Here is a 19,671-nt window from a genome sequence, read left to right as displayed (position 1 = left end):
AGAGCAGAGATGCCAGGGACACATAATTATTACTGTTAATTTCATTGTTTTGATTCGTTCTGTTCTTGGTTCTAGCTTTTTTTTTCTTGGTTTTTTGGTTTTAGGTGTTTTTTTTTTTAACTCTTTTGGGATCTCCATGTTTTATAACATATTTTTATTGTCTATTTTTTTATACATTTGTTTTTACTTTGCTTTTCTGTGTTCTTTTCCCTAACTTTTTTCCTTTTTCTTTTTCTTTAATATATTTTCCTTTTTTTAATATATATATATTTGTGTTTCTACTTTGTTTTTCTGTTGTCTGTGTTTTTTCCCTTTTTATTTTATTTTATTGTTTTTTAATATCATTTTTGTAAGTTCTGTTTCATTGCTTTATTCTTCAGTGGTCACACTGCTTTGGTTTTGTCTTTAGGTTATGTGTTTTTGTTAGTTTTAATCCTAATTGTTTGATTTCATTTTTGAGTTCTTCTGTTTGTCTGGTTATTCTCTTGCTTTTTGTTTTATTTGGCTCTGTTTTTGTTTCTTTTATGTGTGTGTGTGTTCCTTGTTTCTTTTTGTTTGATTTTGTTTTTACCATTTCTCCAGGGTTTTGTTTGTCTTTTTTTTTTCTTAAATATACTTTCTATTTTTTTTAATATTTGTTTCTACATTGCTTTTCTGTTGTTCTGTCATCTTTCCCCTTTTTCTTTTTCTATATCATTTTTGTCCGTTTTTTCTGTTTTTTTGTTTCATTCTTCAGTTGGCACTCTGCTTTGGTTTTGTTTCTGGGTTTTTGTCAGCTTCTTAATTGTTTGATTTCATTCTTGGGTTCTTTTGTTTGTCTGGTTGTTCTCTTGCTATTTGATTTATTTTGTTCTATTTTTCTTCTGTATGTGTGTGTGCTGCTTTGTTTCTGTTTCTGATTGTTTGATTTTAATTTATAGCATTTGTCTGGGGTTTTGTTAGTATTTTTTTTTAATCCCCTTTATTGCTGGGATGAGTGAATTGTGGGGTCTTGGTCCTTTGACCAGAAGTCGGGCCAGAGGCTCTGGAGTGGGAGCACTGAGTCCAGGGTGATGGAACACTACAGAATTCCCGGCTCCAAGGAAGATTAATCACTGAGAGATGTCACGGAAGCCTCCATCTGAATCCAAGACCCATCTCCACCCAACTGCCAGCAGCTCCCAGCTGCTCACGGCAAACAACAAACAAGATAGGAACACAAACCCACCCATCAGCACACAGACTACCTAAAGTCATACTAAGCTCACAGACACCCCAAAACACACCACCTGACCTGGCCCTGCTCATCAGAGGAAAAAGGACTCAGCTCCACCCTCCAGAGCGCAGGCATCAGTCCCTCCTATCAGGAAGCCTACACAAGACACTGGACCAACCTTAGCCACTGGGGGCAGAGAACAGAAGCAAGAGGAACTATGACCCTGCAGCCTAGGGAAAGGAGACCTCAAATACTGTAAATTATGTAAAATGAGAACACAGAGAAATATCTTACAGGTAAAGAAGCAAGGTAAAAACCCACAAGACCAAATAAATAAAGAGGAAATAGGCAAACTACCTGAAAAAGAATTCAGAGTAATGATAGTAAAGATGATCCACAATCTAGAAAATAGAATACAGAAAATACAAGAAACGTTTAACAAGGACCTAGAAGAACTAAAGAGCAAACAAACAGTAATGAACAACACAATAACAGAAATTAAAAATACTCTAGGAGGAATCAATAGCAGAATAACTGAGGCAGAAGAACAGATAAGTGAGCTGGAAGATAGAATGGTGGAGATAACTGCCACAAAGTAGAATAAAGAAAAAAGAATGAAAATGGAGGACAATCTCAGAGACATCTGAGACAACATTGAGCACACCAACATTTGAATTATAGGTGTCCCAGTAGAAAGACAAAGAAAGGGTCTGAGAAAATATTTGAAGAGATTAGAGTTGAAAACTTCCCCAACATAGGAAAGGAAGTAGTCAAGTCCAGGAAGCACAGAGAGTCCCATACAGGATAAACCCAAGGAGGAACATGTTGAGACACATATTAATCAAACTAACAAAGATTAAACACAAAGAAAAAATATTAAAAGCATCAAGGGAAAAGCAGCAAATAACATACACAGGAATGCCCATAAGGTTAACAGCTGGTCTTTCAGCAGAAACTCTACAGACCAGAAGGAAGTGGCAAGATATATTTATAATAATGAAAGGCAAAAACCTACAACCAAGATTACCCAGCAAGGATCTCATTCAGATTGAACAGATAAGTTAAAACCTTTACAGACAAGCAAAAGTTAAGAGAATTCAGCATCACCAAACCAGCTTTACAACAAATGCTAAAGGAACTTCTCTAGTCAGGAAATACAAGAGAAGGAAAAGTCTTAACAAAAACAAACTCAAAACTATTAAGAAAATGGAAATAGGAACATACAAATCGATAATTACCTTAAATGTAAATGGATTAAATGCCCCAAACAAAAGACACAGACTGGCTGAATGGATACAAAAACAAGATCCATATATATGCTGTCTACAAGAGACCCACTTCAGACCTAGGGACACATAAAGACTGAAAGTGAAGGGATAGAAAAAGATATTCCATGCAAATGGAAATCAAAAGAGAGCTGGAGTAATAATACTCATATTAGAAAAAATAAACTTTAAAATAAAGACTACTACAAGAGACCAGGAAGGACAATGATCAAGGGATCGATCCAAGAAGAAGATATAACAATTGTAAATATCTATGCACCCAGCATAGGAACACCTCAATCCATAAGGCAAATGCTAACAGCCATAAAAGGGGAAATCAACAGTAACACAATAATAGTAGGTGACTTTAACACCCCACTTACACCCATGGACACATCATCCAAACAGAAAGTAAATAATAAAATGCAAGCTTTAAATGACACATTAGACCAGATGGACTTAATTTTATATTTATAAGACATTCCATCCAAAACCAATAGAATATGCTTTCTTCTCAAGTAGACACAGAACATTCTCCAGGATAGATCACATCTTGGGTCACAAATCAAGCTTTGGTAAATTTAAGAATATTGAAATATCAAGCATCTTTTCCAACCACAATGCTGTGAGACTAGATATCAATTACAGGGAAAAAACTGTAAAAAATACTAACACATGGAGGCTAGACAATAAGCTACTAGACAACCAAGAGATCACTGAAGAAGTCAAAGAGGAAATTTAAAAATACCTAGAAACAAACGACAATGAAAACACGACGACTCAAAACCTATGGGATGCAACAAAAGCAGTTCTAAGAGGGAAGTTTACAGCAATACAGTCCTACCTCAAAAAAGAAAAATCTCAAATAACTTAACCTAAAGCAGTTAGAGAAAGAAGAACAAAAAAACCCCAGAGTTAGCAGAAGGAATGAAATCATAAAGATCAGATCAGAAATAAATGAAAAAGAAATGAAGAAAACAGTAGCAAAGATCAATGAAACTAAAAGCTGGTTCTTTGAGAAGATAAACAAAATTGATAAACCATTAGCCAGACTCATCAGGAAAAAAAGGGAGAAGACTCAAATCAACAGAATTAGAAATGAAAAAGGAGAAGTAACAACTGACACTGCAGAAATAGAAAGGATCATGAGGGACTACTACAATCAACTATATGCCAATAAAATGGGCAACCTGGAGGAAATGGACAAGTTCTTAGAAAAGTACAACCTTCCAAGACTGATCCAGGAAGAAATAGAAAGCATGAACAGACCAATCACAAGCACTAAAATTGAAACTGTGATTAAAAATCTTCCAACAAACAAAAGCCCAGGACCAGATGGCTTCACAGGTGAATTCTATCAAACATGTAGAGAAGAGCTAACACCTATCCTTCTCAAACTCTTCCAAAATATAACAGAGGGAGGAACACTCCCAAACTCATTCTATGAGGCTACCATCACCCTGATACCAAAACCAGACAAAGATGTCACAAAAAAAACTACAGGCCAATATCACTGATGAACGTAGATGCAAAAATCCTCAACAGAATAATAGCAAACAGAATCCCGCAGCATATTAAAAGGATCAACACCATGATCAAGTGGGGTTTATCCCATGAATGGAAGGATTCTTCAGTATACGCAAATCAATCAATGTGATACACTGTATTAACAAACTGAAGGATAAAAACCATAGGATAATCTCATTAGATGCAGAAAAAGCTTGTGACAAAATTCAACATCCATTTATGATAAAACTCTCCAGAAAGTAGACATAGAGGGAACCTACTTCAACATAATAAAGGCCATATATGACAAACCCACAGCCAACATCATTCTCAGTGGTGAAAAACTTAAAGCATTTCCTCTAGATCAGGAACAAGACAAGGTTGCCCACTCTCGCCACTATTATTCAACATAGTTTTGGAAGTTTTAGAGCAATCAGAGAAGAAAAAGAAATAAAAGGAATACAAATTTGAAGAGAAGAAGTAAAACTGTCACTCTTTGCAGCTGACATGATACTATACATAGAAAATCCTAAAGATGCTACCAGGTAACTACTAGAGCTAATCAATGAATTTGGTAAAGTAGCAGGATACAAAATTAATGCACAGAAATCTCTTGCATTCCGAAGACTATGGAGACTGAGATTCATGATACTAGAGATGAGAAAGAGGAAGACAGTATATTAATGGTGTAAAGCAATATGGTTATTATCCTAAGGATGGCAGTCAGCTGTTTGCCATTTAACTGAATACAAAGTAGGAAAATTGGGGCCTACGATACAGAATAGTGAGTAGAGGACAAGTAAGTTGTTCCCATGATATTTGCACACACTAGACTCTTGCTGCATTAGTTGAATGAAAACATACATGAATTAATGAGCAAATGTGGAATAATTTCCTAGTATTTATGTTTCTTGAACATTGGGTTATTACTGAGAGGGGTTGAAAAACTCTTTTATCTGGTAAAATGAAAAGAATAGAGAGGCAATTAAAGAGGGGCCTTCAACAGTCAAAAAATTAAAAAAAATAAAAAAAATAAAATTCTCTCTCCACAAAAAAAAGAGAAATCTCTTGCATTCCTATACACTAACAACAAAAAATCAGAAAGAGAAATCAAAGAAACACGCCCATTTACTATTGCAACAAAAAGAATAAAATACCTAGGAATAAACCTATCTAAGGAGGCAGAAGACGTGTATGCAGAAAACTATAAGACACTGATGAAAGAAATCAAAGACAATACAAACAGATGGAAAGGTATACCATGTTCTTGGACTGGAAGAATCAACATTGTGGAAATGACTATACTACCCAAAGCAACCTACAGATTCAGTGCAATCCCTATAAAATTACCAATGGCATTTTTCACAGAACTAGAATAAAAAGTTTACAATTTGTATAGAAACACAAAAGACCCTGAATAGGCAAAGCAATCTTGAGGAAGAAAAATGGAGCTGGAGGAATCAGGCTCCCTGTTTTCAGACTATACTACAAAGGTACTGTAATCAAGACAGTAGGGTACTGGTACAAAAACAGAAATATAGATCAATGGTACAGGATGGAAAGCCCAAAGAGAAACCCACGCACATCTGGCCACCTTATCATTGACAAAGGAGGCAAGAATATACAATGGAGAAAAGACAGCCTCTTCAATAAGTAGAGCTGGGAAAACTGGACAGCTACATGTAAAAGAATGAATTTAGAACACTTCCTAACACCATACACAAAAATAAACTGAAAGTGGATTGAAGACCTAAATGTAAGGCCAGGCACTATAAAACTCTTAGAGGAAAACATAGGCACAACACCCTTTGACATAAATCACAGCAAGGTTTTTTTTATGACCGCCCCCCAGAGTAATGGAAATAAAATAAAAAATGGGACCTAAGGAAGCTTAAAAGCTTTAACACAGCAAAGGAAACCATAAACAAGACAAAAAGCCCTCAGAATGGAAGAAAATATTTGCAAATGAATCAACTGACAAAGGGTTAATCTCCAAAATATACAAGCAGTTCGTGCAGCTCAGTATCAAAAAAAAACAAACAACCCAGTCCAAAAATGGGCAGAAGACCTAAATGGACATTTCTCCAAAGAAGACACACAGATTACCAACAAACACATGAAAAGATGCTCATCATCACTAATCATTAGAGAAATGCAAATCAAAACCACAATGAGGTATCACCTCACACCTGTCAGAATGGCCCTCATCAAAAAATCTACAAACAGGGGCTTCCCTGGTGGCGCAGTGGTTGAGAGTCTGCCTGCTAATGCAGGGGACATGGGTTCGAGCCCTGGTCTGGGAAGATCCCACATGCCACGGAGCAACTAGGCCCGTGAGCCACAACTGCTGATCCTGCGCGTCTGGAGACTGTGCTCCGCAACAAGAGAGGCTGCGATAGTCAGAGGCCCGCGCACTGCGATGAAGAGTGGCCCCCGCTTGCCACAACTGGAGAAGCCCTCGCACAGAAACGAAGACCCAACACAGCCAAAAATAAATAAATTAAAGTACACTTAATTTTAAAAAAAAATCTACAAACAATAAATGCTGGAGAAGGTATGGAGAAAGGGAACCCTCTTGCACTGTTGATGGGAATATAAATTGATACAGCCACTATGGAGAACAGTATGGAGGTTCCTTAAAAAACTAAAATAAGTACTACCATATGACCCAGCAATCCCACTACTGGGCATATACCTTAAGAAAACCATAATTCAAAAAGAGACATGTATCCCAATGTTCACTGCAGCTCTGTTTACAATACCTAGGACATTGAAGCAACCTATGTGTCCATCGACAGATGAATGGATAAAGAAGATGTGGCACATGTATACAATGGAATATTACTCAGCCATAAAAAGGAATGAATTGAGTTATTTGTAGTGAGGTGGATGGACCTAGAGCCTGTCATACAGAGTGAAGTATGTCAGAAAGAGAAAAACAAATAGTGTATGCTAATGCACATGTATGGAATCTAAAAAATGGTACTGATGAACCTAGTGGCAGGACAAGAATAAAGGACCAGACGTAGAGAATGGACATGAGGACATGGGGGGGAAGGGGAAACTGGGATGAAGTGAGAGAGTTGCATTGACATATATACACTACCAAATGTAAAATGGATGGCTGTTGGGAAGCAGCTGCATAGCACAGGGAGATCAGTTCAATGCCTTGTGACGACCTAGAGTGGTGGGATAGGGAGGGTGGGAGGGAGGCTGAGGAGGGAGGGGATATGGGGGTATATGTATACTTAGAGCTGATTCACTTTGTTGTGCAACAGAAACAAACACAACATTGTAAAGCAATTATACTCCAATAAACATACTAAAAATAAATAAAAATTAATTCTAAAATAACGTTCCTATAAAAGGAATTGTTAGTAGTTATAATTTTACAGAGGATTTTTATTGGTTCATTAAATACAAAATAATTGATGTATGATTGCATAATAAAGTTTTTTTAATTCTAAGAAAAAAAAGACACTGCAAGAAAAGAAAACTACAGGACTATATCTCTCATGAATATAGATGCAAAAATTCTCAACAAAAGAGTAGCAAACAATACAACAGCACTTCAAAAGAATCACACACTGTGATTAAGTGGGATTTATCCTTGGGATGAAAGGATGGTTCAATGTACACAAATCAATAAATGTGATACACCACATTAATGGAATGAAGAGTGAAAATTATATAATCCTCTCAATAAATGAAGAAAAAACATTTGACAAAATTCATCACCTTTTTCATGATAAAAATTCTAAACATGTTCAATGTAGAGGGAACATACTTCAAAATTCACCTTTTTCATGATAAAAATTCTAAACATGTTCAATATAGAGGGAACATACTTCAACCTATCCACAGCAATTAGGCAAGAAAATGAAACAAAAGGCATCCAAATCAGAAAAGAAGTAAAATTATTACCGTTTGCAGGTAATGTGATCTTATATAGAGAAAATTGTAAAGACTCCACCAAAAACCTGTTAGAGCTAGTAAATCCAGTAAAGTTGCAGGATACAAAATCAACATGCAAAAATCAGTTGCATTTCTATACAGTAACAATGAACCACCTGAAAATGAAATTCTGAAAACCCATTTTACAGTAGCATCAAAAAGAATAAAATTCTTACTAATAAATTTAGTGAATAGGTAAAAGATCGGTACACTGAAAACTATAAAACATTGATGAAAGAAATTGGAGAAGACATAAGACATAAATGGAAAGATAGCCTGTGTTGATTGATTGAAAGAATTAATATTGTTAAAATATCCGTACTACTCAAAACCATCTATAGATTCAGTGCAATCCCTATCAAAACTCCAGTGGTATTTTTCACAGAAATAGATAAAAGAATCCTAAAATGTGTATGGGACTACAGAAGACCCCAAATAGGCAAAGCAATCTTGAGAAAGAGGAGCAAAGCCAGAGGCAACACACTTCCTGATTTCCAACTATACTACAAGGCTATAATAATCAGAACAGTAACAAATGGGACTACATCAAACTAAAAAGCTTCTGTACAGCAAAAGAAGAGGCATTTTCCCAAATGAGACATGGATGGCCAATAGGTACATACAAAGGTGCTCAATAAAAACCACAGTGAGATATCACCACACACCTGTTAGAATGGCTATTATTTTTAAAATGAGATAACATGCTGTTAAGGATGTGGAGAAAAGGGAACCATTGTGCACTCATGGTAAGTATGTAAATTGGGATAGCTGTTATGGAAAACAGTATGGAGGTTCCTCAAGAAAATTTAAATGGAATTACTGTATAGTCCAGAAATTCCACTTCTGGGTATAAATCCAGAGGAAATGAAATCATTATCTCAAAGAGGTATCTGCACCCCAATGTTCATTGCAGCATTATTTACGATAGCCAAGACATAGGAACAACCTAAGTGTCCACTGATGGATGAATGAATAAAGAAAATGTGGTGGTGTGTGTATGTATGAACTGTGTGTACATATTATACAATATATAATATACACAGTGGAATATTTTTCAGCCATAAAAAAGGAAATCCTGCCATTTGCAACAATATGCATGGACTTTGATGGTGTTATGCTAAGTGAAATAAAGTCAAAGGCATATTGAATGATCTAATTTATATATGGAATCTGAAAAAAGCTGAAGTCATAGAAACAGAATAGAATGGTGGTTGAGAGGGGTGGGGGAAATGAGATGTTGGTCAAAGGAACAAACTTCAGGCTATAATATGAATACTAAAGTTGTACAGCTTGGTGATTATAATTAATAACACTATTACATACTTGAAGGTTGTTAAGAGAGTAGATCTGAAGTGTTCTCTCTATAAAGAAAAGTAGTTATTTGAGGTGATAGATGCGTTAACTAATCTTATTGTGGTAATCATTTCACAATATATACATATATCAAATGACCATGTTGTACACCTTAAACATGGTCATTTGATATATGTATATATTGTGAAATGGTTACCACAATAATTATACAATGTTATATGTCTATTATGCCTCAGTAAAGCTGAGGGGAAAAGTACAGCATCAGAGTCAAGAGAGGCTGTTATTTATTCTGTCCTGTTAGGACCCCATGCTGCATAGTTTTCATCTTATTTTTATTATTACTTTTTAAGAGAAACTGGGATATACCTAAAAGAAAATGATTAGCATAGTAGACATTGTGGAAACCGTATTATTTGAAGGAATAGTTTAAAGAGCTAGGATTAGCATAGAGAAAAGAAGATTTGAGGGAAATATGACTTGTTTGAGTGAATTAGGCCAAGATGTTTTTCAAGATATCCCACCTTCTGGATATATCTGATTCACCTGAGGTACCATTTAGTTTATTGCTTTATCCCTGGTATTTCCTCTAAACTGGAAGTTATATCTAATGGAAATCAAGTTTGGCTAAAATATTTCATAGGTGAGGTTGTGTTGTGTACTTAATATTGTCTCATATTAGAAGATACATGAAATCTGATTGACCTGTCAGTGGACCATTATTAAGAGGCTCTCCAGATTAGAGTGATGACAGTTTGATCCTTCCATTTGTACAGTTATATTTTATCCTTTGCAGCTGAAAGGTAATCAATAAGATGGTGTTTAGGCTCTATGAGTATCTAGTTCCTCATTGTACATTCACATAATGGTTTTAGCAACAATTTATAGCCCTAAATTATAGTTTGGGTGGAAATAAAATTCTACGTCAGAAATTATTTTCCAGATTTTTAAGGCATTGCTCCATTGTTTTCTATTTTCATTATTGCTCTTGAAAAATCTCATGTTATTATTCCTGATTCTTCATATGTTACTGGTTTCTTTTCTGGAAACTTTATGATCTCGTCTTTATTTCTGATGTTTCTTTAATTGAAATTTAAGTGATTTGAGTAATTTAAGTGATGTGGCTTGGTCTGGTTTGGTTATTCCATGGGCTCTTTGAGTCTAGAAACTCGTATCTTTCCATTATGGGCAATTTCTTGTTTTATTTGTTTAATAATATTCTTCCCTCTGTATTCTCTGTTCTGTCTTCGAAGAAACTTTATTGGATGCTGTACCTCCCATTTCATCCTCCAAGTTTTATATCTGTTACCTCTTATTTTCCATCTGTTTATTTTCTGGAAGATTTCCTCAACTTTAGCTTTAACCCATCTATTGAACTTTTTATTTCTGCTGTCATATATTTTTCACTTGGCTATAACAATTAGATAAGTGCTTTTTCCTCTTCTCTGAATATTCTGTTTTTCATAACATTCTGGTTATGTTTCAGACATACTGTGTCTTCTCTTACCTCTCTGAGAGTAGTAATTATGGTGTTGGGAGTTTTTTGGCTTGTTTTTGTGTGTGTGTGTGTGTGTGTGTGTGTGTGTGTGGTACGCGGGCCTCTCACTGTTGTGGCCTCTCCCGTTGCAGAGCACAGGCTCCGGACACACAGGCCCAGCGGCCACGGCTCACGTGCCTAGCCGCTCCACGGCATGTGGGATCTTCCCAGACCAGGGCACGAACCCGCGTCCCCTGCATCGGTAGGCGGACTCTCAACCACTGTGCCACCAGGGAAGCCCTTGGCTTGTTTTTTAAGTTTCCTTCCCTAAATTGCCTATTTTTTTTTTAGCATTTGTGCCCCCCCCACCCCATTTGTGAGAGGCTTTCCTCACTTCCTGGTGATCCTCAAGTGTCAGCATATTCAAGAGAGAGGGATTGAGAAGGTACTGGGAAGCTTTGTGTGCGTGGCCTTGACAGATCTGGAAGCAGATGATGAGCAGGAGCCCTGCTGTTTCATTGGGAGAACATCTCTCATTTATCAGAATCTGTAGGTCCTTTGGTTTGAGCCACTTAGTCTCCTGGAAGGGAATCTTCCAGGGGTATAATCATGGATGTCTGCTTTGGAAGCCAGTTAGGAGCAGAGATCTAGAGCCATTACTGTTGAGTATAACAGTTTAATCAAATCCCCTCTTTTCAGCTGTGCCTGGGGTTCTAGAGTCCAGAAGCTCTGGTGCAGCATCTTCCAAGAATAAACCTTCCTGTTGCTGTGGTGGTAAAGGAATCATCACCTTGCTGTGCTGGCTGGGGGAGGGGTTGTTGCAGATTTGAATGTTTTTATGCAAACATTTAACTCAGCCTCCTCTTTTTAGTCCCACTTCACATCATAGCCTTCAGAAGTTCTTAGGACCTCCAATTTCTGAGCCTTTTTAGTGTTCTGTAGTAATAACAACAACAATAATAGCTAATGCATGATGAATGCACTTTGCGTATATTAACTCATTTAATCCTGTGAAGTAAGTACTATTAGTATCCCCCTTATATAGGAAATTGAGGCATGGAGAGGCCAAGCGCTTGTCCAGAGGGTCACAGCAGGAACATGGTGGATTCAGGATTTAAATCAAAGCAGTCTGTCTTCGATCCAACACTGCCTTTCAGAACAGACCAGCTTGCTTCATATTGGTCACCCCATTTCTGCAAGCAGTAATGTTTCTCTGCTTTGCTAAATCAGTTGCTTCTAGTCCATTGACTTTATTCCTTCTTCGAAAATTTTAATGATGCTTTTCTGCTTCATGTTCTCTCCCATCCTCCTTGTCTCTGTTTTTATACCTATTGTATTGCTTCACTGTCATTTTGGGATCAGAGACAAATGTTTGTATTCAATCCATATTTTTAAGTGGAATTTCTCAAAGTTTGTAATACTTTCTCTGTTTCATGCATTGTTCTGTTGGTTTGCTGGGGTTTTTTTTTCCTAACAGCTCCATGACTTATATATTCTCCCTTGTTCCCAGGTTGCCGGACAGGTGAAGCAAAATTGACAAAAGGATTTAATCTAGCTGCCCGGTTCATCATTCACACAGTGGGACCTAAGTACAAGAGCCGCTATCGCACAGCTGCTGAGAGTTCCCTATACAGCTGCTACAGAAACGTACTTCAGCTGGCAAAGTATGGCTAACTCAGTTCCTAGACATAGCATGCCATACATTGGTAAAGGCCCTGGTTTTAAAATGAAATCTAGCTATGAAAGTCAAATTTTGAGGGACTTAAATAATTTAGGAGGACCCTGAAGATAGAATTAATCACCTTCTCCTCTTACGTGTCAGAGTAAGAGGAATACATTTGGGTGACTTGAGAATTTAACCCATTCCCATTTTACTTAGTTCCCATTTTACTCGGAATATATTTCCCCCAAATGGTGCAGTTAAATTATATATTAATATAATTTTTACTTAGTGCAGTTGGGTTATATATTACAGTAGATTCATTGAAGGGACAGGGAAGGAGAATGTAAGCTGCATTTTTTATTATTTATTATGAATGCTTAGAGTATAGTTTTTGTGTTTTCTGTTTGATTGCAGAGAGCAGTCCATGTCTTCTGTTGGATTCTGTGTCATCAATTCTGCAAAACGAGGTTACCCTTTAGAAGATGCAACACACATAGCACTTCGTAAGTAAGGTTGGGGGTACTGTACATAAATTAAAAAAAAAGTTTTTTATCACTAGTTAAATAGTTGCAGCCAAAGAAGATTTGTTGATTAACTGATTGTGGCACTCTGGCAGGAAGTTTGTGTTGACAAGTTGCAGAGCTCTCAGTTTACTTTCTAGGTTTGACATTTTTATCCATTTGAGTAAAGGCTTAGAAAATTTGCCTATTAAGTTTGAAAATTATACCACTGAGAAGTATGGCCAATGCATTGGGTATCTGAATCATAATTCAGAATAATCTTAGCAGGCAGCAACAATGAAGTCAAAACAGATTTTGTAATATCAGATTGATATAGCACTATCAGTTTAAGCAGTAGCTTTCACATGTGCTATTTGAATGTAAAGCCCTGCATTTAGATTTTAAAGACTGGGCTCAATCATTATGAGCCAGAATGTTGTATATGTAATATAAAAATATGATGCTTAGCTCGAGAGAGTCCCTGATCTCACTGTATTGTATACAGGTTCAGACCACACCTAGAATTTTGCATCTAGTTCTGGCTGTCATATCTCATGAGACTGACAAACTGCAGGGCAAACAGTTTGAAGCATTAGTGGTGTTTCTCCTAAAGAAGAACCACTTTTAGCATATATGGTGCCCAAATATATGGAGTCGTCTCATGTGGACTTATTCCATACTGTATTTTTAGAGCAATAGTTCTTAACTATTATGACTTCTTTGGAATTCATCATAAACTACACTGAGCATCTGATGAAAGAAAGCTGTGGGCCCTTTTCCCAGAGGAATGCACATACAGAGGGAATTTACGTGCTATTTCAGGAAGTTCACAAATCCTTGTAAAGATTGTAAATAAGATCTCCAACTGTAGAAGACAGGTCTAAGACCAAGTGACAAGGAAGAAGATTTGTTCCCCTTTGAGATAGGACTATCTGAAATAGAAAGTTTTTTTTTAAATTTATTTATTTAATTTATTTATTTTTGGCTGCGTTGGGTCTTCGTTGCTGCTTGCAAACTTTCTGTGGTTGCGGCAAGCGAGGGCCACTCCTCATTGTGGTTCATGGGCTTCTCATTGTGGTGGCTTCTCTTGCTGCGGAGCATGGGTTTCAGGTGCTCAGGCTTCAGTAGTTGTGGCACGCAGACTCAGTAGTTGTGACTCGCAGGCTCTAGAGCGCAGGCTCAGCAGTTGTGGCACACAGGCTTAGTTGCTCCGCGGCATGTGGGATCTTCCTGGACCAGGGTTCGAACCTGTGTCCCCTGCACTGGCAGGTGGATTCTTAACCACTGCGCCACCAGGGATGTCCCAGAAATCTTTTCTTTTCATCTCTGTATTTCCAATGCTTTCATATGTGAGGAATGCTTTACATATGGTCCTTGCTGAAGAAATATGTATTTTAAAAAGGGATAAAAGAAATTCCATTTCACTTCAACAACCTTGTGTTTTAGGTAGTGTAGTCTTTTAGGTATTTGTTTTACAAATAAAGAGGCTCAGAAATTTATCATTTTCTTAGGGTTATTGAGACTTGGAACATATATCCAGGCCTTCTGACTCCCAAGTCTAGTAACCTATGTGTTGTACTAGATAATTCATTATGCTTGAGTTAGGACTGCTTCGGTGGGAAACTACTCTTATAGCTAGCCTGCATGTATTCTGAATGGTGCCTTACCAAAGCAAAGTTCCTACCTTTATATAATTCTCCTTGGCAAGGCTTTTGGCAGGTCTTAACTTTCTCTGGTTTCGTTTAGCCTGTGCCCCATATCTGGTAGCTTGAGATAGGCCTTTTATGTCTCCATTTTTTATTAAAGTAATTACATGGATTAGAATTTAAAGAGACACCATCATTTTGTAGAAAAGGCTCTGGAAAGGTAGTCAAGAAGACTGGTTTTTGGTCCCAGTTCTACCAGTCTAACTCTGGCTCTGTGGCCCTCAGATAAGTCACTTGATACAGTACCACAGAGGAGTCAGCTTTGAGCAGTAATTGTAGTAACAGCAGATAAAGATCAAAAGTAGGTATAAGTTCATAGTTCCTATGAGTCAGGAGTCTGGCTCAGCTGACTCTTCTGCTCGGGGTCTCCCATGGCAGCAAGTTAGGTGTGGGCCAGACAGTTCATCTCTGGAGTTTGGGGGGTACTTCTAAGTTCATGTGGTTATTGGCAGAATTCAGTTTCTTGCAGTTGTGGGACTGGAGGTCCCTGCTTTCTTGCTGCCTGTCAGCCGAGGGCCACTCACAGCACTTAGAGGCCACCTGTACTTCCCTGCTACGTGACCCTTTCCCAACAGGGCAGCCCACTTCCTCCAGGCCAGGAGGAGAACCTCTTCTTCCATCAGCCAGCCAGTGCCTCACGCCATGTAACTCAACCACAGGAGTGACATTCTTCACTTCTGCTGGGTCCTTCCACGTTCAAGGGCAGGAGATTCAACCAGGTTGTGACTCCTTGGACGTCATCTTAGAATTCTGCCTATCACAGGGTAGAAAGCCAGCCCACTCTTCCTACCTTGAAATTGTCAACCAGAAACCCAGCATATGCCTTTGTAAATGGTCCCTCAATTAAATTCTCCTCAAATTACAAAGAAAAAAAGTAGGTATAAGGGACTTTGATGAAGCAATTCCTAGAAATTTAATTAGCACAAAGGAAATGTAAAGCTTTAAGATAAGCAGGTTAACTTGTATGTTATAAGACCTGCTTGACTTATTACACCTTAAATCTAATAGCAGAACTATAGCATCTCATTAGAAAATACACACACACACACACACAGACAGTTGTGCCCTTTGCTCACATACTTTCTAAGCATCTGGGAAATAAATGGCTTTTAGGCTTTTGTAGCATATGTGGGCCAAGAACAGATCTGAGGCTGTAACTCTTAAGTCCTTAGTTCCAAAAGCTTTCTTACTTATTAAACTATTATTGAAATTTATTTCATTTGAAATCTAAGTATTATCTTCTTGATAGATGTACTAAGTTATTTATCTTTTTTATCTTAGTTCATGTGCAGTTCAGTTCTTCTCCAAAAGAAACTTAAAGAAACATCTACATTTAGATAAATTTATCATGTTATTTATTCATTCAACAGAACTCTGAGTGACTACTATATGCTAGGCCCTGTGCTGTATAGAAGAGGATACAGTGGTGAGAAAAAAGGCAATGGTGTTGTTCTTACTGTGTTTCCAGTTTGGAAATTTTAATGTCACACATGTCATTCTCACCAGTTAAAGAGTTTTTACTACAAGTTAGGCACATGGCATCCTAGTTGGTTGCAAAGAATAGTGCACAGTACAAAAACCTTATAGCCATGATATCACTTTTCTTTTTCTCCTTTTTGCAGAATTACTTTTCTGAGTGAACTGTGCTGCTGAGGGAATTCAACTTGGTTACTAGTTGGCATCGAACGTTGTCTTCCAAAGGAAATGCCACAGTTATACGCTGGGAAACTATTTTGTGTAAACATTAAAACTTGGTGTCAAATAGAATGGAAGAAAATAGTTTGTTTTTTTTTAATTTCATTTTTTAAAAATTATTAAAGCAGAATAGAGGGAGAAATGAAAAAATTTGTCTCCTGACAAAAGAGAATTAGGAAGATTTGTTCAGTCCTTCAACAAATGGGTCTCCTCTATTAGGCTCTCAAGACACAGTAGTGAACAAGGCAAGCAATAGGTTGATAACCAGAGTCATAAAATATTCATTCAGTTACTAGTTACTTTTGAATGATTGCTTGCCATATTCCTAAGGTGTGCTAGGCCCTAGTAATAATATATTTTATTTTAAAGATTTTTTTTTATGTGGACCATTTTTAAAGTCCTCATCAAATTTGTTACAGTATTGCTTCTGTTTTATGTTTTGGTTTTTTGGCCCTGAGGCATGTGGGATCCTAGCTCCCCGACCAGAGATCAAACCTTCACCGCATTGGAAGGCAACATCCTAACCACTGGACTACCAGGGAAGTCCTAAGGCCCTAGTAGTATTAATGTTAAGTTTACTTGGCCTTCAGAAAGCTCACAGTCTAGATATAAAATGCTATGCGAAGTTCACAAATAGAGGCCTGTTTAAAAGATTATAGGAGGAGCACACAGAAGGATGGAATTCTATACAAAGGAGATGGCTTTTGACTGGGCCATGAAAAATGAGTAGGAGTTCACTAAGAGAGGGTCATGGTGGATGAAAGGTATTCTAGTCAAAGGCAACCATGCAGGCAGAGATAGGGTAACATCAAAGTAAGTGGCATATTCGAAGTACAGCAAAGAAGCCAATGGCTAAAGCATAAGATAGGTGGGAAGAATAGCTGGAAATAGGACTAAAGGGCAGGGGTGGAGGGGTGGTCAGTTGTTAGGGTGTGGAGAGCCATGCTATGGGGACTTTGGATCTTAACCTATAAGCAGTGCAGAGCCATTGGAAATGGTTAGTAAGGAGGGTAACATAAGATAACTCAGGCAACAGTGAATATGTAGGCTTGGAAAGAGAAACAAAAGAACAGTTGAAAACTTATTGCCAACGTCTTTGTTAGCATTGAGAGCCTGAGAGCAGCTGGAAGAGAAAAGGAATGGCTGTTAAAAATATTAGCAATAGAATTTAAAGCACATGATAACACATTGAAAATGCAGGATGAAGGGAGAAGTGAAGGAAGTGTCAGAAGAATTCAGGATTCTAGCTTAGGTGAGTGGTTGGATGTTGCTGTGTAACTGAAATAAGGAGTACAGGTAAAGGAGCAGATGTTGGGGAGAGATGGAAGTCAGGTTTGGACCTGTTGGGATCAGGCTTGGATATGCTGAGTTTGAGGTCTCAGTTATCTGGGCAGATGTGCCCAGAAGGCTGTAGGAAATTTCAGGTCTTTTGTTCAGAAAACAGAGTATAAAGATTTGGAAGCCATCAGCATGTGGAGTATTATCTAACAATCAAATTAGTGAGCTCAAGAAACTATATATACCAAGAAAATTAAAAATATGGAGGACAGAACCTGAAGAGGACAGTATTTTTAAAAGGTGGGGTGTGGGCATCTAGAGAGAGATTGCAGGTAAGTTAAGGACTGAGAAAAGGCCACTAGGTCTCATTATTAAGAAGTTTATAGAGAAAGAATAAGGATAAGATAGAAATTAAGAAAAAATAATTCAGTTTTGGTTCAATAGGATATTGACAGGGATAAAGAGCTGAGGAGGACATCTAATACTGTAACTGATTAATGGAAAGGCACTTGTGCTAGACCATTCTGGTCAGAGAGAGAGGCCCCAGAGAATAAAAAGAATATACTGGATAAGGGAGAATTGTCTTCAGTCAGCATCTTCTATCGCCAGGCACTATTTACTGGCAATAAAGCAGTAAATAAAATAAAGCTCTTGCTGTCGTGGAGCTTTCATCTAATGGATGGGGCAGGGAGGGTGGGAAGGATATACAATAAACAGGAAACTCCACGAAATGTCCAGAATAGTTGCTCTGTAGGAAAGCAAATAAGGGAAAAGTTTTGCGGGGTTTTTTTTGCGGTACGCGGGCCTCTCACTGTTGTGGCCTCTCCCGTTGCGGAGCACAGGCTCCGGACGCACAGGCTCAGCGGCCATGGCTCACAGGCCCAGCCACTCCACGGCATGTGGGATCTTCCCAGACCGGGGCACGAACCCGTGTCCCCTGCATCGGCAGGCGTACTCTCAACCACTGCGCCACCAGGGAAGCCCCAGGGAAGAGTTTTTAAATAGGGTGACCTGGGGAGGCTTTACTGATAAGGTGTCACTGAGCACAGACCTGAATGACACGAGGAGTGATCCCTTACAGAAATAAAACTTTGAAGGGTTTGATTTTTCTTCACAATTAATTTCTTATTTATTGAATTAATCTTTCTTTTTTTTCCTTAGGCACGGTAAGGAGATTCCTCGAAATTCACGGAGAGACTATTGAAAAAGTAGTATTTGCTGTCTCTGAACTTGAAGAGGTATTTTGCTAATTACCTTGCACTGTTTAAATCTTCTTTTCACTTGTAAGTGTTTACCTCTGTCTCTTCATTATCTGTTAACTGAATTGCCAGCAGGGAAATCCTAATTATCTGTGCACATATTTGGTAGTGGGGCTTACCATCATTTGTTGAAAAAAACTATACTGGAGACTAAAAGCAAGTCAAGAGGAGCATTTTGTTCATGTTTTTCACTGGTAAACTGTTATCACGCAGTAAAATCTTATAAGGTGGAGTTGTTCTGATTTACTCACTATATTAGCTCTCAAGACAGCTCAAGGCATCGCTTTATGACCTAAGCACTGGGTGCCTGTGCAGCATAACTGGAAAACCACCACTGCTGGAAAAGCCCTGTTATCTCTGTGACCTGGAAACAGGTGACAGCCTAGCCTAGTGGCTAGTATTGAGTAAGTTGTGAGGTTTATGGTTTGTTATGTGTGGTTAGGTTTAGTATGTTTCAATTTAATTTAGAGCCATTTTAGGAAATAAGTTCTTTTTTAAATCTTATTAAGCTTTATTTAGCTTTAGTGTGCTCTGTCCCATTCAGCTTGTATTATTTCTGAGTTTTGTGTCCTTGGGCAAGTTTTGTGTCCTCTCTGTGCTTTGATAAAAAATGAGTACTAACAGTACTTATATCATAGGAGTTTTGTGATAAATGAATTAATACATGTGAAATAGCCATTCAAAGTATATGTAGGTACATATATGAGATATAAACCATTTTGAATTTGCTGAAGTAAGACACATTTACCATGTTTGCTATCTCTTCTTGTTTCACCTGGTTTACCTATTCATTCATTCTCTCAGTGACCTATTATTGAATTCTAGGATATATCAGGTTTACTCTACTGGGTTCTGGGAATAC

The 19,671-nt window shown here is 37.7% G+C and overlaps 1 protein-coding gene across 1 annotated transcript in view; it reads left to right on the top strand.

Annotated features, from left to right (window-relative positions):
• The window catches only part of GDAP2 (ganglioside induced differentiation associated protein 2), a 71,534-nt gene that overhangs the window by 16,256 nt on the left and 35,607 nt on the right, over window positions 1-19,671 (top strand). The window contains exons 4-6 of the mRNA XM_060090361.1: window positions 12,219-12,372; window positions 12,786-12,874; window positions 18,712-18,788. Coding sequence (XP_059946344.1) covers window positions 12,219-12,372; window positions 12,786-12,874; window positions 18,712-18,788 — 320 coding nt within the window. The remainder of the gene's footprint in view (window positions 1-12,218; window positions 12,373-12,785; window positions 12,875-18,711; window positions 18,789-19,671) is intronic.

The sequence above is a fragment of the Mesoplodon densirostris genome, chromosome 2, assembly GCF_025265405.1.
Source record: "Mesoplodon densirostris isolate mMesDen1 chromosome 2, mMesDen1 primary haplotype, whole genome shotgun sequence".
In the NCBI taxonomy this organism is placed as follows: Eukaryota; Metazoa; Chordata; class Mammalia; order Artiodactyla; family Ziphiidae; genus Mesoplodon; species Mesoplodon densirostris.
The sequence above is the reverse complement of the archived record's forward strand: the minus strand, read 5'-3'. Positions and strand labels throughout refer to the sequence as shown.